This window comes from Chelonoidis abingdonii, chromosome 4 (genome assembly GCF_003597395.2).
Source record: "Chelonoidis abingdonii isolate Lonesome George chromosome 4, CheloAbing_2.0, whole genome shotgun sequence".
Lineage (NCBI taxonomy): Eukaryota > Metazoa > Chordata > Testudines > Testudinidae > Chelonoidis > Chelonoidis abingdonii.
This window is the reverse complement of record NC_133772.1, coordinates 66292550-66317920: the sequence shown is the minus strand read 5'-3', so window position 1 is coordinate 66317920 and position 25371 is coordinate 66292550. Positions and strand designations below refer to the sequence as shown.

Below are 25371 nucleotides of genomic sequence, written 5' to 3'. Positions count from 1 at the left end.
GCAGCGTAAATCCATTGAATTCACTTGCTTCTTGTTTACACTGGCATAAGGGAGACAAGATTAAGACCAAGGGCTATAGCACTGAAGAAAAATGATTGAGAACCTGATTCTGCCACTTTAAATTTAGTACTTCTAGTAGTCCCATTGAAACCAACCAGACTACTTGCCGAGTACTGTACTAATCAACTTAGATAAGGGTGTCAGAACTGGGTTCTGAATGTTTTAAATCCGAAAATCACATCTTAGAATAGTACAATATCCAGTTCAAGGGGTTTTCCTGATGTAAAGCAATTCAAACTACTACTGTAGTCACTGTTATGTATATTTTTATCCAGGATATTTTTGTGGTGGCTTGGTTAAATTCCTTTAAAAAACCCATAAAATTCTCTTGCTTTGCTCCATTTATTCTCGGATTACACATGGTTTTCAGTTGTCTTTTCCTGTTCCAAATTGGTGGTTTTTCTTATGAGTATGTTATCCTGTTTCTTATTTTTCTTAACAGACTTCCAGGTCCCACCACGAGGGTATCTGCTGCAGGCAGCGAAACCAAAACTCGTGGATCTATCAGTGCCAACAACCGGCGCAGCCAGAGCTTTAACAACTATGACAAATCCAAACCTGTTAATTCACAACCACCTCCATCAAATAGCAATGAAAAAGGTAGGTGCCATGAACCTTTTGTACTTCCTCAGATCTGCTTTGCTTTGGTTTTGTTCAGTGGAAATGGAGTACGACTGGAGCTCCAGACAGATGGAAATATCTCTCTGATATGTGATCTGTTGCAAGTACAGGGTCAGATCCTAGGGCCCTTGCATAGCTTTCACTCAATCCTTCTGTAGCACACTTCCACTTAAACCAACAGCAGTCCCTCTAGAAGGACTTAATAAAAACTGTGTCTGAGATCCTTTTCCCACTAAAGTTGGTAGGGTCGTCTGCTGTCAATTTTGGTGGAAATAGATAGTCACTGGGGTGTGGCTGATAGGTATTTAACAAAAAGAGGTTACCAAAAAAATGTACCAGAAGGAAATACACTTGAATGAGTAAGTGGCAATCTCATGTATGCACAGGCATTTTAAAAACAAGACTGGGGAAAAGCTTATTAAGAATCAGAGTAGATACCTGCATTTGAGACCGTCCCTCCCCAAAATTTGTTTTCCTTTTAAAACAGTCCCACTGCTAGAGATGTGCCTCTCTTTTTCCTATGGCCCTCAATGGTTCCATGCTTGCAAACTTGTCTTGAGGCCTGAGATAAAACTGATTGAAGTCAATGGGAATCTTTATATTGACTTCAGTGAGCTCTGGATCAGGCATTCTTCAGTGCATGCTGCATAGATGAGGATTTCTGTTAGCAGTTTGTTTTGACTTTGCTGTACATTTTCATTGTTCTTAACCTACTACAGTGCTTTGTCATCTTTGTTTCTGGATAAATTATCTTTCAAAATAATTCCAGCCACCAGTCCTTTATTTTTCTTGTTGACAGGCATCTCTAAGCTATCACAACATGTAACAAGCACTCATGCTTGATATCCCATTGTATTACCTTCTGAGCTTGCTGTATACATAATAGAGAAAAAGCATAATGCAAGGAGGCTCTCTCAGTGGTGGTAAACTTAAACTTGATAATGAAACAGTTTAGTACTAAATGTGACTGTAGTGATTCATACTTAGGCATTAAATTTCAGCATGAATTTAAATATATTCCTCATACTGAGGAACTGTAAATAAGTGTGCTTTTTATTTAATGACTATATGATACAGCTCTTGCTTAATAGGTCAATACTAGTTTTAGGTAGGAAAGAAAAATATTCCTTCCTGTTCTTTAAGGTACTGATTCTTATTCCTCTCCTGCTGCTGCAATTCCGCCTCTCCTTTTTGGTTCTTCACTAGTCTTCCTGCTGTGTATCTTCCCACCGTGTCAGTTTAATTTTCATCTCGATCTTGGCAGCCTTTTACAAGAGGGAGATCAGAGGTTCATGTTGTTACAGTCTACAGCTCTGCTTCCTCCTGTGAACTCTTTCCCTATAGAAGGAGCTGAATGAGCTTCACTGATTTAGAATGTTTATAAACTTGAGGAGAGGGAAGTTATGATATTTTTAGATTTACTGTTTTCTTTGCATTCACTGAAATAAATTATCAATTGTTTGTTCAGTCACGAAACACTCAATTTCCTACGTTGTAACTAATTCCTTATAGACCACTGCAATATCAGTACTATCAAGACATCATCTTACTGCTACTAATTGTGCCATCCAAGATCCTACTTGCTCAGGTCCATCTAATAAGAGCAGATAGCAGTTAACAGCTTTGGGACTAAGGACTCATGGGCAACAATTCTGACCTCACTTAGGCCTGGTCTACACCTAAAACTTAGGTATCAGAGGGGTAGCCGTGTTAGTCTGGATCTGTAAAAGCAGCAAAGAGTCCTGTGGCACCTTAGACTAACAGACGTTTTGGAGCATGAGCTTTCGTGGGTGAATACCCACTTCGGCATGCATCCGACAAAGTGGGTATTCACCCACGAAAGCTCATGCTCTAAAACGTCTCTTAGTCTATAAGGTGCCACAGGACTCTTTGCTACCTAAAACTTAGGACAACCTAGCCACATTGCTCAGAGCTATGCAACGTAGTTTGGTTGACTTAACCCCCACTGTAGATGCAGCTAGGCTGATGGAAGAATTCTGTCAACCTAGCTACTACCTCTCAGATAGGTGGATTATTAAATTGACAGAAAAACCCCTTCCATCTATGTAGGAAGCATCTACAATACAGTGGCATAGCTGAAGCTCCATAGCTATGCTGCTATAGTGTAGACATACCATTATATAGGAATTAGATCCCATTAATCAGACAGGGCAGAATTGGGGCCATGGTTTTGATCTGTAGCTGTGCCAGTGATTCTCTGTGCCCTTGGGCTGGTCATTAGAAGAGATACTTTTTAAATGGTAACTGTTTTGCGTGCCTCAGTTTTGGGGTGTCTTTGTCGTGATAAGGGGATGTCTCAGACCCAAGAAGGGAATAAAATTCTTGTTTGCTGTTACAGCATTAAACAGTTAAATGTGGTCCAGAGTTTCATATCAGTTTATCGCTGGCTTACTCCCATTGAACCAACCACCAATAAAAATCTTTATAACCTTTTCTTAAAGACACAGAAGAAGAAAAACAAACAGTTAAAGCATTTGAAGTGTAAAGTATTAAAATGAAAGCCTCACTTAACAGTAGTCCTTATTCCCTTTAGCTGTAAAAATTCTTTTATAGGGCAATCTGTTTGACAGTCTTTTAGATGGTATTAAATGTCCTCTTTAGCAGGAAAAACAAAGTTTAGTTGAGATGATGGTTTGGAGCTACTGCTCTTCTTGGAGTCCAATCCTGCTTACTTTAAGACAAAACAAGACAAATGCACACAAAAGGTTAGAGAAAAGACAGATAGTAAATGCAGCTCCTGATCTTTGGTGCTGATTTTCTTTGCAACTTCGCTGCTGGAAAAACACAGGCCAAGCACATGGACTTATCAGACGCTCTGAGTCCTGGGATTAGGATGTTTATGATGTTACTTTTAGTTGCCCTTCTGGTTGTGGGCTCACAGCAGTTTTACTAAGGTGGAGTTGTCCTGGCTGACTTAGTCAGACTCTTATTATACAGAAGGCAGCAAGAGAAAGATAGGATGGAGAAGAAATAAGGTGAGGAATGAGAATAATACATGAGGCAGGGAGCCCAATTTTCAGGTTCCGTTCATTATTTAGCCTCAGCTGGTGGAGGTGGTAATGCCATTTGGTTTCCACTTTCTGGCTCGGTCTGTGTCTTTCAGGATGAGGACAACAAAGATGCCAGGAGATGGAGGAGATGGTAGCCATACCTGTAAAGTTTGCGCCCTCCAGTTCATGTGTCCCTCTGCTCTCATTGGTGACTCATAGATAAGCAGTGTCCAAGAAGTGGTAGCAACCTCATCACATTAAAATTAACCAATCAAAACACATTTTGGTGCTTTCAGCTATAAACATTTCTCACATTTCTAAAGGTTTTTTTAATCTTCTTGTCATGACAACCCGGACTTTACTAGATTTTTTTTTTAAACAGTCCAGTTTGTACCAGTCTATTTGTCTTCAGCTTCTGCTGATTTTTATAAACAATTTTATGTAATAGCCTGAGTTGGACTTTTGTTACCTTAGACAGCCTAGAGCCAACTCTGCACAGCATTTCAAGTTGGGCATCCAAAACTCAGGGGCCGTTTTTCAGAATATGACCGTTTCTGTGTTGTATGTAGGGTAGCCTCAGAAGTTGGTTCAATAAAAGCTATTACCTCTCTAATCTTCCTATGTTTTAGTTTCCCTGTTCATAAAATGGGGATGATAATACTTCACTACCTCATGGGGACGCATTCCCTCCCTCACGGTTTCTTCCGTTCAGCTTTCTTTCACACATACACTGTTGCCGTTTTCTCCCCTTCACTGTCCCCTTGGCCTCTTCCTTTCACTGTCCCCTCTGTTCACTTTTCTTCCCATTTAGCTTATCCCCTCTTAACTAAGCCCACCAAAATAAAATAAAAAATATAGAACTAACATGTTTGCCACCACCACGCTGTTCATGCTTCTTATGTGTTCTTCTCCTTTCCCTACTCTATGTCTGTCTTGTCTATTTAGACTGTAAGCTGTTTAGGGTAGAGACTGCTTAATAGATATTGAAATCCTTAGCTACAAGGCATTGTAGACATATAATTCATAAAATTCTGATAGTGGAAGAAGGAAAATGTTGAACTATTCCAAATGAGTCCCCTATATGTGAGCTTATTCTGCATAGCTTTTTTATTAGCTGACAAGTTAGCTATTGTTGTTATCATAATTTATTTGTAATGCAAAAGGCACAAGAAGCCACAATCAAATTTGGGCCCCATTGTGCTAGGCCTTGTGTATATATATAAAAAGAAAGAGACACCCAAGGAGCTAACAAAACAGATGGATGAACGAAGGTCAGGTCTAGAGGTCTGCCTTTTCTAGCCTAGAGACGTGAGTGCTGGAGATCGCATTCTTGGTTCTGAAGGGATGATTTGGATGATACCTTTTCCTCATTGAGCCATTCTCTCTTTGGATATTGTTAGATCAGCTCTGCCAGAGATTACATATCCCTGGTTCCCTAGGACTCATAAATTCGGAAGAACAATTTTTTACCTTTGGAATTAACCAAATTGGACCAAGAAAGATATATTTTATGGTGTCCCAGGATAATACCCTGTGTTCTACAAGGAATATTCAGTATAGTTACAAGGAATGAAGTATTAACCTTCCGTTCACATTCACTTCATATACTGGCCCCCGACTCTGAATATATACTTCGCTTTGGCAACATAAATGGAGAGACTATATGGATTGGTGAGAATTTCCCCATTGCAGGAAAAGAATAGAGCCAACATAAGGGTCCCAGTTCTGCTCTCTCCCCTGTTACAATGGGAATTCCAGAGAAGATGGGGATGGGAGCAAGCTCATAGTATTGTGTTCTACCTATACAGCAACCTATAGCAGCCTAGGTAGACAAGAAAGACTTGTTCTTACTATGTTTTAGGCTCTGTTCCAGTCCCAATGCAGGCAGCATATGGACTACACAAAAATGGCATAAAGCTGCCTTTGCCTACCCTCCACCAGGCCCACACCTTCTGTTCTGTCTTTCTCAGGAGATACTGCACAGAATCTGCCCCACTGGTTTTCTTTTCAAGGGCCTGATTCCAATTTATACTGAGGCTAGGGTGACCAGACTGCAAGTGTCAAAAATTGGGACGGGGGTGGAGGGTAATAGGAGCCTATAGAAGAAAAAGACCCCAAAATCGGGACTGTCCCTATAAAATCAGGACATTTGGTCACCCTAACTGAGGCCCCTGTATGCCGCTCTTGCCTTGTAAAGTGCCTTAAAATTAATGGAAATGTAATTTACCACCACTTTATGGCCTCTTTACACTGCTCTGAGTGTGTAAAGGGGTCATAGGGAAATGAGAATAAAACCTCAAGTGACCTCACTTTCTCTTTTGATTATGGTTATGAGATAGCATTCTTTGAGAAAACAAGTTGCCCTTCCTCTTTGTAACTATACGCACACATGCATACCTTTCTCAAGCTATCAAGATTGGGGTACATTTGTATAAGAGTCCCTTGCTAAAGTATTAGTAGTGTAGCACTGACATGGAATACGATGTCATAACTGTTAAATTCGAACCACATTCAAAATGGAAAGGTTAATAAAACATGTACGTTATAAACAGAGCTTTAATTTTGTTTGTAACTCCTTAGTTGTTCACTATGCTGATATTCCCTAGTACCATTCAGGCGAGGGTGGCAGTTGAGTTCTAGGGCAGGAGCTTTCACCATGCATTCAGCTCTAAGTGGCATTAGTGTTGCTGGCTCTGAAAGACCCACTCTGCACCATGAAGGAGCCTTTTAAGGGGAAGATAAATTAAAACCTTGAATGTTGTAAATCCATGACATTCACTATTTGAAAAATAGCTGGCTTTAGCTAAGAAAGGTATACTCCTGCTTCAATGTAAATGAAGCAAATCCCCTTGTAATAAAGGTAGTTTTGTGACCTGCCATCTCGAGCACACACATAAAAAGTAGATTGAATAAATACTGTTTCCCTGGCACTTATGAAACATCCCTTTTCATTTTGTTGTTTGGAAGGCTGCATCAGTCCCAGACAAGGGGGAATAGAAAATGAATCAGCAAGTAAGGTATTTTTGATGAATAATGTGACAGGAATGGAAAATGGCCAGTGGAGGCTTCCTTACTGTGTTCATGTGATAAATATTTCCATTTGGCTTCCTCACCTCTTTTATAACTAAGGTGCCAAATGTGCATGATTAAATTTAATTTCAAGGATCATTTAGTGTAGCTTTTTAAGAGGGAACAGATGATAGCTTTATGGATGTTGCAAACACTGCTTATATGTGTGGTGGCTGCTCAGAAATGCCAAGCTCAATGTTCTCTCTCAGACAATGCTCAGTTGAATGAAATTTACTGAAATTGTGTCCCCTCGCTAAGTTAGTGATTTGACAGTATTCATTAGCTTGAGTTTGCGTCTCAGAGCTCTATAATGGAATTTGCATCTATGGCATTTTAAAGACGTATGTTGCCTGTGAGGATTGAGCGATTTATTTGCAAAGTCACTCTAGTCTGATGCAATCAAGCCTGTGGATCAGTGGGACAGCTAAACTGGCGTCCCTAATAAAGTCACTGCACCAATACACTTTGAACTGAATTATAGTTCAATGATTTTAATATCAAAACATTTCTACCCTCTTGCAGTTGAGATGGCAGTCCTGCCCCCATGGTTCTAGTCTCTCTTGGTTATGTGTGCATAACTTCCATTGACATTAGTGATAATTTTGGGTAGGAGGTGACTAGAGCACTGGTCCAACATGCCTGTAGTTCTTCATGCTGACTTGTTTCTTTTCATTAAATAGTATTTTTCCCCACTCCCACCCACCATCAAATCATTTGACTGAGCTTCACTGATCTTAACAATATTATCCCAAATACAGTTATAGTAGGGCCCAAATCTCAACGGCGTCAAGGGAGTATGCTTAGCACTGTATAGGAGGCACTCAGAACCTTCACATCAGGAGCTAGATGAAAAAAGACTGCATTTACCAGAGAAAATGCTTATATGTCAAAAAGTGTACAGTAATTTATCTTGGTAAATCAATTTTCAGGTATTTTAGAGGGCAAATTATTCTTTACTTAATGATTTAGCTGTCTTTTCTGTAGGTGACATTAACCCTGACAATCTGAGCAGGGCCAGCTCTAGGCACCAGCATTTCAAGCATGTAGTTTTTGGTGGCACTTCTCAAGGGGCAGCATTCCGGCCCTTTGGGGAAAGCTCTTTTCAAGGGGTGGCACTCCGTTGGTTTTTTGTTTTTTTTCGCTTCAGCGGGAGCACTCAGCTTCTTTTTTTTTTTTAATGCTTCGGGCAGCAAAAAACCTGGAGCCAGTCCTGGATCTGAGTTACAAACATTTGGCTATTTTCTTTCTAGAAAATTTTATATACAGTTTATGGATCAGGATGTTTTAATTGTTTTAATGTCATAACAGTGCAATCTGGCTGGTAATCTTATAACTATTTGCAATTAATCCAAGAATTTGGTGGAGCCAGTTGGTTTCATGGTTTCATATTTTCCACATGTGGACTCAATTGGACAGTATAGTAAAACTGAACTCAAGTGTGATTCTGGAGACATTTGAAGTCTTAATAAAATCAGGGGTTCATGACAGAATTTTGGTTTTGATAAGAATTTGAGTATTTAATAAACTATATAGGGGTTGGAAAACAGGATTTACCTGTTGTTCTGAAATAATGTCAGTTATCTTCCAATCCATTGTAATATCTCATACCAAGCAGATCCCACTGTACTAGATAGATTATCTGTTTAAGAGGTAGGGAAGTTAAGAGGAGTAAAGTGTTCCTAGCACCCTCCACCTAAAAGTGACTGATGATAAAGGTGTATGATAGATAAATTTTATATGACCTCTGTATATGTCATAGTAACAAGTAATGTTTTGGACAGCAGTGCAAGAACTCTTGGTTTTCAGTTTTAGACTAACAATTCACCTTTGTCATTTAACAATTATAGTTCAGCTAATATTTATAAAGTTTTAACCCTTGAACTACACCTGCTATTCTATCTACTGTCCTTTGTTGAAATAATGAATAAACTGGGCAAGTTCAAGACCACAACAGGTACATTTCTCTTGGACACAAGGGATGGGAGATTAGGGCTTGCTAATATTTTACAATATGCCCCTTACTTCATTGCGTGTTTGTGGAATGGGGAAGGGAGAAAGGGAAGTCTGCCTTAAGAGGTCCCAGGCTTGGAAGGACTTTTGGGACACGTGATGACTTTATGGTATAAATAGGCTTCAGGGTAATACATTTATATTGTTTATTATTAAGTATGTTTGTAAATTGTGCCTTTTAGTAATCTATGGTGGTTTTCTCCCAGATGTAAATAGTCTTGTTAGTCAATTGTCTGTGTCTTGTGGCAATGAAAATGAGTTAACTGAAGGAGAATACATCTGAAATGAAAAGGACAGTAAATGGAGCATAGAGGAGTAGCTGACTACAGGAAAAATAAATAACTCTACATTTTGAGGAGAGTTCCCATTAATCAATAAAATTATACAGATGGTTTTTTTAAAGACTTAGGGAAAGTCTCCTTTCATTTAAAGTCTGAACAGCTTTCAAGAAAAGAAACAAAGGCAGTGATAAGGAGTTAAATACAGGTGTTATCTCTCGTGACCAGGGCTGGTGCAAGGATATTTCGAGCCCTAGGCAAAACTTCCACCTTGCTCCCCCACCCCTCAGCCCAGGGGTTCAGGGCCGTCCCTAGCTGTTTTGGTTCCCTGTGCAGCCCCCTACACAGGGAGGCTGTGTGGGGACCCAGGTCTCCACGGGGAGGGAGCTGGCCCCAAGCCTCTGCAGGAGGTGGGGGTGACCCAAGACCAGGGCCGTCCTTAGGATTTGTGGTGCCCTAGGTGGGATTATTAAACTGGTGCCCCTGTGGCTGACTTGCTCTTAGCAACACAAAATAAACTTACAGTATTTGGAAAAGTTGCCACATGCATGTTATTAAAACCAGTGCTAATGAAGCACACTGTCATGTTAGATGGACTAGCACTAAAGAAGTAGCACTATAGAAAAATTCTGAATTTGAGAATGATGCAAATTAATATGTTCTTTTTTTAATTTTGTCAAATTTTATGGACATGTGTATGAAGAGTATTCGAAACAAGGATTTGTTTTAATTAAAAGCAATCTTTCTGGCTTTTTTGGCTGCAAAATATCAGTAATGCCATCATATGACAAAGACAACGTGATGTCTTGGTTCGACTGCAAGAATAGCAAGACCAGCAGTGTTCCTGACTCATTGTAGAGCGGAGATAGTTTTTAATGAGCTTTAGTTTTGAGACCCTTCCGTTCTCCTTGTGCTATTGTTACAGAAATTGTCAGTAGAATACGAGTAACTGGCGAATGATAGACACCCATCTAGGAAGAATATCCTCTCCATAATCAGAATCAGTTAGCCTATGCATATAAACGACTACTACGTATATAGACCTACTCCGTACCACAAATCACCTCTCCACCCAAAACGTCCTGGATAGGTATAGTGTCACTTTACCTCAACGCCGTCGTGATTACACTCTAACCCAGGGAGGGCCTGCGAGTTAAGGTCATCCTGCGTCGCTATACTACCGTGTATCCTGTGCACCTAATAACACTCCTGTCTGACCGTGCGCGCTTAGCTCGGTTGATTACACTAGTGGCACATCTGATTCCGCCGCAGCCACTTCACACCCCATCACCTTCAGGCTATCCCAGCCCCCCGAGATGACATCCTCACCACCCACTATAAAGACCCGCACTTTCGGACGCCTTAACCTCGTCACACGTCCCGTCTCCTAGTTCCCCTCTCCTATACAGCGGACACCTGGATACAACTTCCAACAGACCTTCCATCCTCTAATCTTCGCAGCTGATATATGCATGATCACCGACTCGGCCCTGCACGAATCCATTGTCTTCTAGAGTCCACTATAGTCTAAATTATACATAACGATGTCCTGGTGATTACGCCACAAAAAGTCCACCCTGCGCTCGTCACCGTCTAGAGCTCCCTCGAGAACTCAAACAGATCCACACCCCGACAGACTAGCTATCGTGACCACAGAAACAACCCCAAAAACACCTGCTATCTCTCCACCCCTTCATGTGGCTACCTACCCCGCTGTCTTGCGAGCCGGCCGTCTACCCCATCCAGCTGCTCCGCAAGATAATGATACTCACCTGTCAACCCACCGATCGCCCACGCACAACATGGTAACATATAGTGCGCAGATACAGTGTTTGCATAGTTCGCAACATGGCATCTTACACACCATACCTCAGCCAGGCCTTCGTGTCTTGGACATGCTACTGCTGCGGCCTCTCAGTCGACACTCGTTCCTAGAGCCCACACTTGGAACCAGTACTCACGTAAACCTCCATCTCAGACGCATCAGATCTCACCACCCTTGGCCCTAGTACCCCAACCCACCTGATCTAAAGGATGTTGCCCTACGGGCCAGAGATGCCTCCTCTCCTGTGCTGCTCATGTCAGTGGCCTCAGTGCTTGTCTTTAGTCGCATACCCTTATACGCACGACGACACTACACTCAGAGTACGTGCCCACCTCTAATACCCTAACCCTCAAGTCAGAGACCCGCCTGAGCGTAAAATCCAGCAAACAGACCTAATCATGCTCGCCCCAACTGTACCTACTCCACATCGCCCCGCAGGTCTTGTCATCCATGACCTGAGTGCCCTCTACTTCTTAGTACTATGGCCTCTACCTCACGCCCAAGCATCCATTAGCGTCTCAGCCTACGACCGACCTTCGTCTCATTCAATAGGAGCTCTCTTCGCGCAGACGGTTCCAGCTTACCAACCACTGCACAGCTGCTGGATGTGATACGGATCAACTCGATGACTGTCGCAACCGCATAGCACTTTACTCTTGCAAAGTCAGCGCCCTAACGTCGGACCTTCGCCCCTTGTCAACACAACAGCCCATCCAGCTGCGACAACAAACCGCAATCTCAATACTCAACGGCTGCACGAACCCCAATACAGAGTTCTCTGCCGTAAGCCGAATGTGGTCTGCCGTACGTTTCCCGCGCGCTGGGCTTGGTTCATATCCGTCACTCCAGGCTTAGAACACTTCCCGTCTCAAGGCAAGGAGTAGCTATATCCCCTAGAGCTGGGTCTTACCACCGATGGTCACAGGTTGACAGGCACGGCTGGCAAACTTTACCATCGGCCACCTCCTCCTCCTCTACTTGGCCAGTGGATCGTCAACCCAAGCTGGTTTGTACTTACAGAGACAGATGAACGGGAGCTATATGTCGTGATCCGCTCATCGCCGACCTGACCGCAGGGGATCACAGTGGAGCGGATATTATCGGGGATTGGTTCATTTCGTCGCTTGGGGAAGAAGTGGTGTGGGGATCTGTTCTTCCCGCCGACGTTGAGCTGGTAGTGCTCTGCATAAGATGCAGGGAACCAGGTAGTCTGATACAGACTAGTATCGCTTTTGGAGACTACAGCGGGCCAGCATCATGCACTACTGATAAGCAGACGAGCTTTATCATAGACTACAGCTTTGGCTCATCCCTCGGCTCTATGCACATCCTGGCCAATCCATCGACGTTTTGAGGGAGATAGTGAAGATCCAGATCAGTGTGCCACAGTTATTCTACGCATGAAGGGAAGACACGTTCCCTCGAAGGAGGCCAGGCTCGGAGTGGTAAAGCATTACTAAGCTTGGACTGTCCCACGCTATCAACGGCTACGCTCGTCTGCCGGGTGTCTCGATCAGTATACACCTGCCTGGTTGTTGGGCCTGCTAGTAGTTCCTATAGTGAGCTGGCCACACACCAGTCAGTCTGTGGAGGACCATGTAGCCTTCCCTACTGCGCTTTCGCCGATGTTAACTACCATACGGACCCCCGACGTATTAGCTGTCCACGCTTCCACCAATCGCAGACGGCAGTCCCGAGGATTCTCTCTCACCCACTCGTAGATCCGCCGCCTCACAGGGTTGTCCAACACCCAGTAGTAAGCGATGTCTACCTAGTGATGTCCTGGCGGTTCAAATTCGTTAGCATAACAGAGCTTTGAGAGTGGGTCCGATGGGCCATCGTTTTGGTGGCGTCAGGCCACTATTCCTGGAAATGAAACCCGAAGCAATCCGCGAGAGAGTACGTCGTGTGTAGACTGATGGGCATCCGCGCTAAAGATTTGAGCTGCTGCAGAGATGGCGTGAAGGCAGCACGCAGACTATGGGGAGTGTAAGGACCAAGCAGTTACGCAAACGTGTCCCATGGCTCTCAGAAACCAAGGTACTGCTACCCCTCGATGGAATCTCAGTCCATTGCCTAGATGACGATAATTGACATGACGGGGTGGGCTGAGGCTCGGGTACATTTTAAAGCTATCGCGAACAGCCAGCGGGGACAGTGCACTACCTTGTATATGCGCACTTTGTATGGGGCCACTTGTGCAATGACTGCCTTGAGTTACTTCCAGTCGTAGTCATCCATAGTTCCCATTGAGTTCTTGTTTTAGGTCCTTGGGATGAGTAGCTCCTGTTCGTACCACGTGTTTGTGGTATGTAGGCGACCAGAGACGATTGCACGCATATGATCCACCTGTGAATGCAAGACAGCACTGAGGACGTCATTGAGCATAGCAGCACAGGAGAACATCGCATTGAGCAGAGCTCCAGTATCCATACTTTGACACGCATGGGTAGTTCTAACCTCACACTTAGATCCAAGGACTGTGGCCCCAAGTTAGCGAATTAGCGTGTGCAGCTGGGTCTTCGACCTTGAGTCCTGGCTCAGAAGGCTGACCCAACAATAGGTGGCAGTGGCTACTTTTGTGTAAGAATTGCGAAGCGAAACTGGGGCGATAGTATCTGGAAGCGCTATGCGTAGTTTAGTCTACCCAACTGGCCCTTCTGAGCCGGCTGTAGCAATCACCATAGTGGCTGCATTTGTGCCACAGGTAGTATTCTCTTGGCGCACAGCGCTCATTGGGCATCTAGAATCCCTAGCCGCGAGCGACCTTGCATATGGGAGATTCCGGCTCTAGCGACGGCTATGTGATGTCTGCTGGAAATGCAGGGCTAGATTCTGGGGGACTTCCAGATCCAGACGGGACAGGCAGGTACTGGCCAATCCACCAACATCTGATCGGTCTTTCATGTTGTGGGGTAATTTAGAGGCAAGAGGAAGAGCAGAAGCAGTTGACTTGGTTGCTGTATGTGTGTGAGTAGAGCGTTCTAGTTCCCTTTGCATAAGAGGCGCTTTCATGATCAGCACATGGTCCTCCCATATGTGTAGGCCTGTGTTGGACAGCCTGGTTCATCTACGATAGTCTTCTACTGGGTATCGACGGATGCAACAATGCTATGTTGGATGATAGTTTGAGGACCGAGATATAGCGCGGTGGGATGCTGTGCTAGGTCCAAGGTAGACTGGTACCAGCTCTTTCATGTTCTTGACCCGCTGCTGGATGTCTTACTACTGTGATGGTGAGCTGAGGTTATCTGTTCATGGCTGAAGGATATGCTAAGGATGTGCTGTGTATCATCGGTCCTGCAGCCACTTTGCACTATGTGGTTAGTGTGCGCTATGCGTCTCTTCCTCCACAAGTTTATATGTTCTTCCGTAGCCTACCTGCAGTCAGGTTTCGTGGTAGGATGGCCGTTGCGGCTGGTGCTCGCGCGCTTCGTTGGCATCTCGCTACAGTGTTTGTGGTCGTGGATTGCAGGTGCAGTCTTCAGGAGCATACCACCTTGATCATGCCCGGGTTCTTTGATACAAACAGTTTCCAGAGTACGCTCTAGTACCCAGAAGATGCGCCTTTACTTTTTTGGCCTAGCTGCTCATGTGGAACCAGCTCTCTACGGATGTTTATCTCCCTTGCTAGGGCAGCCTGATCAGCCCGCTTGCCTAGTTAGCTCCGCCCAGTCTCTTTCTTGATGTAGCAGATCTCTAGGGGCTTCACCTGGAGAGGTCATTCCCGTTGTTATTGTGTCAAGAGAATCGCCCATTTTTAATCCTTAATCTCTACACCCACCCTTCTGGTGGTGTCCAGTGCACAGAGGGCGAGCGGAACTCTCTTCGAAGTCGCCTTTGTCTATTCCTTCCAACCTTATTTTCCGTAGGAGAAAAGACCGGGTGACATACTGTGTGTGTACTCGTGATCTCAGATGATAGCGACGCCGCACTCCTTCAAGCGGAAGATCTCACAGAGCGCTTTTGTACGAAACGGTGATATCCAGCATTCTACTCTCGGTGTTTGAGTTATTGTCCCAACGCCAGAGGCGGTCCTGTGGCAAGTAGACGCGCTAGGAGATCTGATCCTTGTGCACCTGCCTATCCTTCTTAGTGCAGTCTGGACCTCAATGAACATATAGTCAGTTCATATGCGGCGTCAGACGTACTTCCGCTCCTCCAGCCGGCTTACGGTACTGCTGTGGCTCCGACGGGATTGACTCTGAGGCATCAGTCCAGTGATCTCATCGGACAATTAAGTCGTTATGCCTACATATTCGCATAGCCTCGATCCAGTCTTCTGCAGAGTGGCGAAGCGAGAACCTGGAGGAGATGGTGGCGGGCGATTAATCAAGCTATGGTTTGGCTCCGTTCACAATCGCACTGTGTTGGCTATATAGAGATTCTTGAGTCGCGATCTGGACTGTGGGAGGGACATAGATTGAGAGAGCCTAATTTGCGTCTATCTACAATTACGTCGTGTAGTGAGAGCGATGCAGCTTCCATCATTAACTATGATTCAGGCCTAGAGGTTGGATACCCCCTCCAGACCTGGTCTTCAACACTCTAGTAGTTATCAAGATGGGTGGGAGCTAGCTTCTTATCATCTGTACTTGAAGGCTGTTACCAATGCCTCCCACATCTCACTACATCCCCAGAGTCTCAAGACCCCCCCTCGCCTCCGGGTAAAAACAGATTTCTTACCCCTGCTCATTCGTCTATTGTAGCTAGGCTTCATATCATTCCATGGATTCTCTTCGTTCTCGTCCATGAATGGTTTGTTCCAGTAGCCTACTTATCGTCAGATTGTCCTGGTTCCTCAACATCTGGCGCGGACCGTGTATCCGGGCGACGTCTGAGCCGGCATGACTCTCCTAGTTCATGTCACTCTCATATTTGAGGTAGGCAGGTGAAGTGTTTAGGGGTCTTTTGCCCAAGGACCCCTACTGGAAAGTTGGTGGTACCAACCGGGATTTGAACCCCGGTCTCCGTATCAAAGGGCGGTCTCCCGTATCAAGGGCGGCGCTTTAACCAGTACACTATCCAGTCGTGTTTTATATAAAAAAAAAATTCCCCTCTCACCCCCATGGGTGGTATGTGTCTTCCTCAACCTCGGGTCCTCTACCAGAGGCCTGGGAGTTTGAGGGTTCCGCAGTTCTTAGCTGTTCTAGCTGCACTCTTCTGGACAGAGAGCTCTGATGTTGTTCCTGGATCTGTTGGAGCCACTCACCCAGCTTAGGAGTCACAGCCCCGAGGCTCCTACCACCACTGGGACCACTTTGGCCTTCACTTTCCACATCCTTCTAGTTCCTCTTTCAGGCCCTGGTACTCTCCAGCTTCTCATATTCCTTCTTCCTGATGTTGCTGTCACTTGGCACTGCTATATCTATCACCACCGCTGTCTTCTGCTCCTTGTCTATTACCACGATGTCTGGTTGATTGGCCATACCTGCCTGTCCGTCTGGATCTGGAAGTCCCCAGAATCTTAGCCCTGCTATTCCCACAACCTTCTTGCGGAATCTCCCATCTGGTCTTGGGAGGGTCTAGCCATACGCTGTGCAGATGTTCCTGTGCACAATGCCAGCCACTTGGTGTGCCGTTCAGTGTATGCTGTTCCTGCCTGCATCTTACATCCTGCACTATGTGTTGGACTGTCTCTGAGGCCTCTTGCACAGTCTGCACCTTGGGTCCTCCTAGTGTGGTAGACCCCTGCTTCAATGGATCTGGTGCTCAGTGCCTGTTCCTGTGCTGCTATGATCAGTGCCTCAGTGCTGTCTTAGTCCAGCCCTTTCCAGCCACTGTAGGATTTCCCAATGTCAGCACCTCAGCTATCTGTCGATGGTACATCCCCATGCAGGGTCTTGTCTTGCCATGGCACTTCTTCTGCTTGGTCTTCCTCCCATGTCTGCTGCTGCCTCAGGCATTCTCTCAGCAGCTCATCTTTGGGGGCCATCTTACTGATGTACTCCTGGATGTTCCGGGTTTCTCCAGGATAGTGGCCTTGACGCTCACCAAGCCCCGCCCTCCTTCTTTCCGGCTGGTATACAGTCTCTGGGTGTTGGACTTGGGGTGGAAACCTCCGTGCATTGTGAGGAGCTTCCGGTTTTCACATCGGCAGCCTCCATGTCCTCCTTTGGCCAGCTCACTATACCGGCAGGGTATCTGATGACGGCAGGGCGTATCCGTTGATGGCGTGGGGTCTTGTTCTTCCACTGAGCTGGCTCTTCAGGACCTGTCTTATCCTTTGGTGATACTTGGATGTTGCTGTCTTCCTTGCTTCCTCATCGTGGTTTCCATGTAGACTGCGGGATGCCAAGGTACTTGTAGCTGGTCTGTAGTCTGCTATGTGGCCCGCTGGTAGTTCACCCCATCAGTCTTGACTACCTTCCCTCTCTTCACTACCATCCGCCACCACTTCTCCAGTCCGAATGACATCCGATATCCTCACTGTAGATCCGCGTCAGGTGGGATTAGCGAGTCGATGTCTCGTTCATTCTTGCATACAGCTTGATGTCATCCATGTAGAGGAGGTGGCTGATGGTAGTTCCACTCCTGAACCTGTACCCGTATCCAGTCCTTGTGATTATCTGGCTGAGGGGGTTTAAGCCTATGCAGAACCGCAGCGGGACAGTGCATCACCTTGGTATATGCCGCACTTGATGGCCACTTGTGCAAGTTGCCTTGAGTTGACTTCTCAGTGTTGTCTTCCATAGTCCCATTGAGTTCTTGAGGAAGGTCCTTATGTCCTGTTGACTTTGTATAGCGCCAGACATTCACACGGACCCACGTTGCGGCATTGAGTCATAGGCTTTCTATAGTCCATCCAGGCTGTGCTCAGATTGGTCTGTCTAGACTTGAGTCTCTGGGCGATGCCTCTATCTATGAGCAACCTGGTGTTTTGAGCCTTCTGGTGTTGTTCCCAATGCCCTTCTGAGCTGTGCTCATGTACTGGCCCATGTGGTCCTGTAGCTTGGCAGCTATGATGCTGATAGGACTTTCCATGTTGTGGGGAGGCAGGTATATGGCCGGTTCTGTCCCCTTGCAGGGGTCTTTCATGATCAGCACTGTCCTTCCTTGTGTAGCAGTTGGGTGGAGCCTGCTGCTAGCAGCTGTTCATCATGTGTTGCTAGGCGTTCATGCACTGCTGTTTTTCTTTAGCCAGTAGGTGTGGATCAGTTCTGGCCAGGTGCTGTCACCTCTTCATGTTTTGACCCGCTGCGGATGTCTTCTACTGTGATGGTGACTGGTTTCTGTTCTGGAGATTGCTGTGCTCTGTTCTCAGGTCCTGCAGCCACTTTGCACTGGTGTTATGAGTCTTCTCTTTCTCCCATATGTTCTTCCAGTACTGTTCAGTTTTTGCTGCTGGTGGGTCTGCTGTTATTGTGTTGTTGCGCTGCAGTTGGAGTACACCTTGGATGTTCCTTGGAGAACAGGGCATTTACTTTTTTGGCCTCTGCTTCTCTAGTGTATCTCCTTAGCCTAGTAGCCAGTGCTGTGAGCCTTTGTTTAGCAGTCTCTAGGGCTTCAGATGGAGTCAGGCCCTTGTATTTTTTCAGTAGCCAAGTCTATCCTTAATCTCTACACCCTTCTGTTAGTTCCACCAGCTGACTAACTTCTCTCCGAGTCGCCTTGATCTTATCTCCAACCTCATTTTCCAGGTGGTACCTTACTGTTGTTTCTCTTGATCGTGTTAGCACAGCATCTCCAGGATTACAGAGGTGCTGTAGCGTATACCAGTTCATTGGTTTGAGTTATGGTGGTAGTAGGGATTGTGATGAGGGCTCTTTGGCATCTTCTACATACTATCTGATGGTACTTCTCACCTGAGCCTTGTAATCGCGGTCTCGAGGAATTTGACTGTAGCTGTTTATTCCATGCATCTTATGCCTCATATCAGCTGCTGTGTCTGCAATGGAGGAAGGTGACAGTGAAGTTTCAGCTTCAGGGTGGGCGCCTGCACATCCACTGTGTCTTCCAAGTCTTCTTGAGTGGTGATTAATGTGGAGTTGGTCCTATCTCAAGCTGTTTGAGAGCATTCCTCTTTACTATGTTGAGCGTTGGGTAACTAGCTGTTTCGCAGTAGAGTGTAGTATGTAGTCTTTTGTCCATTGCCACAAGTCCCCTCATACGTTTCATTATATCCCCTCTCAATTAGGTCTACTGTTGTAGATGCATTCCATCAATTCCAGTTCTCTTGTCCGTCCATGATGGTTGTTCCAGTAGCCCACTTATCGTTCAGATTGTCCTGAGATTCTCCTCATACATTCTGGCGCGGACCTTTGTTAATCCGGCGACGTTCTGAGCCGGGCATTGACTCTCCTAGTTCGTAGTCACTCTCATATTTTGAGGTAGGCCAGCTGAAGCGTATAGGGGTCTTTTGCCCAAGGACCCCTACTGGAAAGTTGGGTACCAACCGGGATTTGAACCCCGGTCTCTCGTATCAAAGGGCGGTCTCCCGTATCAAAGGGCGGTGCTCTTAACCACTACGCTATCCAGTCGCGTTGATATATATATATCAACAAGTTTGTTGGTATGAATAAACTGTACAATGTCTATCATCGATTTTTTATGTGGCAACACTGATGACAGTGTACTCAATTCTTCGTACAGTTCAAGTCCATTTAAATCAAAACTATCACCGTGCTTCAGGAGGCTCTCTTGGTTCTTGCACTTTGTCATTAGTTGCTCTTGTTTTCCTATTTCATTGAATTTAGTCCCACTCAGCCTGCTGCCAACTGAGTGAATGGAACCCCAGGCGGACAGTGGGTTGAGTGGCTTAGCCGGGGTCTCAGCCACCGGCCTGCTTAGCCCGCTGCCAGCCTGGGGTTCCTTGGGGGTCCAGGCCAGCAGCGGGTGCTGAGTGGGGCCGGTGGCCAGGACTCCAGCTGGCAATGGGGCAGCAGCCGGAATCCCAGAGCATCAAAAATCAGCTAGCATGTCCATTTTGGCACGTGTGCCGTAGGTTGCCAACCCCTGCTCTATACCAGTGGTTCCCAAACTAGGGTTCGTGAACCCCTGGGGGTTCGCAGAACGTTACAAGGGGTTCGCCAGAAAAATTTCACTAATGGCAGCCAGAGGACCCCGGGCATTGGCGACAGCAGGTGGGACCCGGTTGCAGGGCAGACACCCCAAGCCCCAGGGAGAGCGAGGCCGGGCAATTTGGGCTGGCAGCCCGAGTTCCGGCGGTCAGCAAGTGTGCTGGCAGCCTGAACCCCAGTGCTCTGACCGGGGCTGGCAGTCCGCGTAACAGGAAGAGTGGGGCTGGGCAGTTGAGGCTGGCAGCCTGAGCCCTGCCACCGTCAGCAGGGGAGCTGGCAGCCCGAACCCCAGCTTGAGCCCCAGGAACAGCGGGGCGGGCAGTTGGGGCATCCATCACACTGAGGAAATTTAAACTTAAATCCCTGAAAATATTCATTTTTAGGAGGGGGTTCATGACATTTCACAATTTAGTGAAAGGGGTTCGTGAGATGTTAAAGTTTCGGAAACCCGCTCTATACACTAGTAAGGAGATGAGCATATTACAATTGTTGGAGGGCTCTATTTAGCAGTAACAGGGCTATAGGAAAGTCAGTCAACATTTTTTGTTTCTCTGATGAAAACTGGCCCACTCCCTTCCCCATCCCAAACTTGTCACAAATAATTGTCACTACTTAATTTTCTGTATATTAGCAAAAGATATTTGATTTTTTTTTTTAACCATGGATTTAGGTGTAGAGCAAGCTTTTTTGCCAACAAATTGTCTCGAAATGACAATCTAAATTGGCAACACCCAGTAACAGTGCTTTCCATGTTGGCTACACCGCCCGCCGCTGATCCAACAGCGCTGTTTTTACGTGGAGTCGGGAGAAGTTGCAGAACCTGCAAGACTCCCCCAGATATATCCACCTCTTGGGAGTTGCCGCGTAAGGCACAGCCAGCAGCAAACCCTCAGTCCACTCAACACGGCCAATTAGTGCGCACCTTTTTCCAGCCCACAGGACCATTGGTTAAGTTCAGACATACCCATCTGATTCAAGGGTCGGAGGCGAACCCCATTGGAGCCCACAGCAGTTACATCCTGCCCTAATGAAGTGCTGTCCTCCTGGTGGGCACGGGAGAAGACGCATTCCCAAAGCTCAGAATCTGTGTACCAGATTCGTATGTTCATGATTATAGGTCGATGTCTCACGACATTTGGGGCTTCTGTCTTATATAGGCACCAGGAGTCTAATCATAAACAAATAAGACCTTCAAAATCTGGGAGCCTGTCCCTATAAAGGGAGCACATACTGCATCACCCTCTCCCCCACGCCTGTCCTGCTTTTTTTTTTGCAAATGTCATATGTGTGGCTATTCCCACACCAGCCAAAGCTCCTGTGTGACCATGTCATCCCTGGCTGCCGCGAGGAAGGAGTTACTTTCCACTTTTCATTCCTCATAAGCAAGTCCGCAGGAGGGGGCAGTGGGGAGGGAGGAGTATTTAGGGGTGCTTCACCGTGGGAGATGGATACATGTAGAGGCTGCTCCTGGTATATAGGGGGGGAGTTGGAATGGATGCCTTTAGAGGTGTGCGCACAACAAAGGATACTGCCATGAGAACAACCAGAGCCTTGGCCCTTCACCTCACCCCAGGGGGAAGGAGGTCACACTCACAGGTGAACTTCCTTTCCCCCACCTCTTGCCCAGAGCACCCCAGGAGCCTATGTCCCCTCCCTCAGACTGGTGCTGCATCGGCCTCTCTAGGACCCAGCAGCCCTGGCTCTTACATGCTCCACTGCTTTCGCCTGTCTGTCCTGGGCCTCCCGAGCAGAGCGTGACCCCCAAGAGACTCCTTTAAAGTTCGCGCCTTATTTTTTTGCCCTAGGCGGCTGCCTTTCTGCCTATGGCTAAGGACGGCCCTGCCAAGACCTCTGTAGGACTAGGGCAAGGGCTGGCCACCTCTGGGCACAGTGAGAACGAGACCCGCGCCTACCTCTGCTTGCTCCCGGCCCCAGTTAGAGGGGCAGAACCCCACCCACCCCCCGCACTCACCCAGTGTGGCTGGAGCCAGTGGGCAGCAGAGTCAGGCTGGGTGTTGTGTGTCACCTCAAACCCTAACATGCAGTGAGATGCTCAGATTGGTCAGGCCTCGTGTGGCAGTTCCTTCAGAATGGGTGGGGGCAGGGCTGAGGTGGGGCAGAGGGCGGTGATGAGAAGCGGTTGGTTTGGGGCAGAGCAAGGCGCTCCGCCAGGCCATGCGGGCAATGAGCCGTGGGAACCACCCCCCTGCTTTGGGCAATCTGCCCAGCCTACGGCACCCCCCCCCCCGCAACAGCTCCCCACGCCCCTCCGCCTGGGGAGCTCCCCCCTGTGGCAACTCCCCACCCCAGCTTACCTCCCCTGAGCAGGCTGGTGCTGCTCCACTTCTCCCGCCTCCCAAGCTTGTGGTGCCAATCAGCTGTTTGGTGTGGCAAGCCTGGGAGGGGAGAAGAATTAGAGCGGGGGCGGCATGCTCAGGGGAGAAGGCAGAGCAGAGGTGAGCTGGGGCGGGGAGCGGTTCCCCTGCATGCCTCCCCACCGTTACTTGCTGTGGGCAGCCCTCCCTGCGCCTCCCTGCCCCAGCTCACCTCCACTCCACCAACTCCCCTGACTGTGCTTTTTGGCGCCCCCAACCACTTGGCGCCCTAGGCGGCCGCCTAGTTCACCTAGTGGTTGCACCAAGCCTGCTCGTGACCCAGCTGTCCCATACGGTGTGAAACAAGTATACAACTGTTACGTTTTTAATCTTCATTTTCAAATACCACTGCTGTAACAAGAAGAAAGCGAAGTCTTTGGCAGTACTTCACAGTATATAAAAGTGAAGCCAGACTCTTCCTGAAGTTTACAGGTCAGTTCAATACAATGATTGGCCAATTTGGCATAACATGTTAAACACAAGTAAAAATGAGAAAGAAAAGAGATGCACTCATTTTTTCCCCAGTGACAGACCCTCCGTATAACCTCTTTAGCAGCCACAATATTCAATTTAATATTTGCAAACAGTAATCCTACATTTTTAAAGGAAATTAAAATAATGCAGACTTCATTAGGGGTTTTGTTCATAATTCATTGTTCTGTTTGATTTTTTTTTTTTTGGATTTTCTTTTATTTATATGTAATATGTATCCTTTTCCCCAAAAGTGTAAAACAGCTATGCAGCCAAGTTTTCAAATGTGGCCACTGAGCTTGGGTGCTCCAAGTTTTGAATGCTCAATTTGAGATACAGATGACCTGAATATTCAGAGGTGCTGAACACTTGTGGCTCCTATTGACTTCAGCTGGGACTTTTGGATGCGCAGCACTTTTGAAAATCGGACCTAACGTGTCTCAGGTAGGACATCCAAAACTGGAGAGAACCAAAATGAGTGTCTACTAATGAAAATTTGGCCACAGTTATAAAAGGCATCACTTCAAGCATGCTGAGCACCTGAAACTTTTATTAACCGCCTACTGAATTGTGGAATCAGAACTTCCTATCATCAGGCCTGGAATCTCCCATACTTCACAAACCACGGTACACATTTCAGTACATTGTATTAGTTATCAAGAGGGTAATCGTGTTAGTCTGTGTCCACAAAAACAATGAGGAGTCCGGTGGCACCTTAAAGACCAACAGATTTATTTGGGCATACGCTTTCATGGGTATAAAACCCACTTCTTCAGATCCATGCATCTTTAAGGTGCCACTGACTCCTCGTTGTTTTTATTGTATTAGTTGACTCTGTACTGTAGCTCTGTCACTAAGCCAGACCAATCCATTCTTTTCATAGTAACTTTATGTACTAAAGTAAAAGATGGGGAAAAATCAGGAAGAGACTAGGAAAACAAGAAGGGAACAGAATAAAGCAAATTATAGGCCTTAGTATCTGTGATATAAGAAAATGTGTGATGGCTGGTGTTCAGGCCTTCAAAGTTTTTATTAGAACAGTCTCAAAATGTACAGCAATAAAACTTTACTATAGCTTCCCCACCTATTACCCGTATACCTGTATGTACATATTATACATATCAAAAGCCTTGGAAGGGAGTGTGGGGGAGGCATCCATTCTGCAGTCTGTCTGTGGAGATTTATGTCCAGAACTCCATTCATATTAATGGGAATTGAATGCACAAATTTTCCCCGCAACACTTTGATAATATGACCTTCTGTGCTAAGATGTCTCATTCATTTTCATGATGATTAGCCATTTATAATAGCAATAGCATTCTGGGCAGTGCAATTTGATGTAAATTACTACTCTTTTGGGTTGTTAAAGGCTCTTTTAATAATAATAAAGAAAGGAACAACTTGAGGTTGTGAAGAAATGAACTATTCAAGCTTGTGATTTCTGATGTCACCAGAGCCCCTCATGTAATTAAAGTTTTGTAATTCACATCTGAATTGTCAGTTGTCATTTAGTCCATGTATATATAAACATACTCTGTCTGGTTTACTTTTATGTCCTTTTACAAGTAAGACTGTGAGTAAACTACAGCATAAATAACAACTGTCACTGAACAATGTCACTGCTGAACTCATCTTAATTATCCAAAACACTTCTAAGTAGTCCAAACAAATGTAGGAGTCTTGCATTCATATGCCTGCTCCGTGAATCACTGGGGAGTGGATATCTTGGAGATCCCTCATAGTCCTATTCCCTGTGGCTGTTTCACAGACATGATCTCTAAACAAATAAACAATTACCTTAATCTGAAATCTAATCTGCATATGCAATATTCAGTGGAGAAACATTTTCTTTCTCCTTTGTACTGGAGGAGCAGAACTTGGCCCCTGGGCAGAAACACTATTGAAATTCACAAATACATATGAATTGAGTAATGGGCTTGTTATGTCAGATTCTCTCCTTCATACAGCATAGGGGTTCACAGAGTCATTCAGCATTTGGAATGTTGAAAACAATGTATCAGATGCTCAGTCCTGCAAGATGCTGGGCACTTTTACTAGGTGCTGAGTGCTCTCATTCTCCCACTTTCTTCATTGCGTTTCAAGGACACTGAGCACTTCAGAAGAGGGCTTTGAATCTTGCAGGATCAAGCCCTCAAAGCATATGATGGCAATCCTGTATGTGACTGCTCTGTTCCCCTGCCCCCCACAACTGAAAATTACATAATGTAAAGGTGTAGTAAACACTGATGTCTTTGTGTTCCAGCTATTTTCCATGGGTTCCTAGGTAATACCGTAAGTAGTCTAACCCCAATGCTTAATTTGTGCCAGTGCTTGCCAGGACTGAGCCTCTAGGCTTGGCATTTCATAGCCCCGGCATCTCTGGACTTGCTGCATCATTTATGAACGTAAAAAAATTTCTTGAGACCCAGTACCTAATTGCTTGATCCCAGTAGGTCATTCCAGCTTTCTTTATAAATATTGCTTTTTTAAAAAAAAGTAGTCCTGCAGAGGGCAGTAGAAGTCTATGGGGAAAAAACTGTACTCTAGATTTTCTTTCAATATAAATGTGAGGTAAAATTATAGTAAAAAGCAAATGCTGTTAAAGTAAAATCTAGGAAGTTTACTCTCTAC

The 25371-nt window shown here is 45.8% G+C and overlaps 1 protein-coding gene across 2 annotated transcripts in view; it reads left to right on the top strand.

Moving 5' to 3' along the window:
• The window catches only part of NAV2 (neuron navigator 2), a 364005-nt gene that overhangs the window by 161180 nt on the left and 177454 nt on the right, over positions 1 to 25371 (top strand). For both annotated transcript variants that reach the window (XM_032794565.1, XM_032794560.1), the window contains one exon: positions 503 to 660. In XM_032794565.1, coding sequence (XP_032650456.1) covers positions 503 to 660 — 158 coding nt within the window. The remainder of the gene's footprint in view (positions 1 to 502; positions 661 to 25371) is intronic.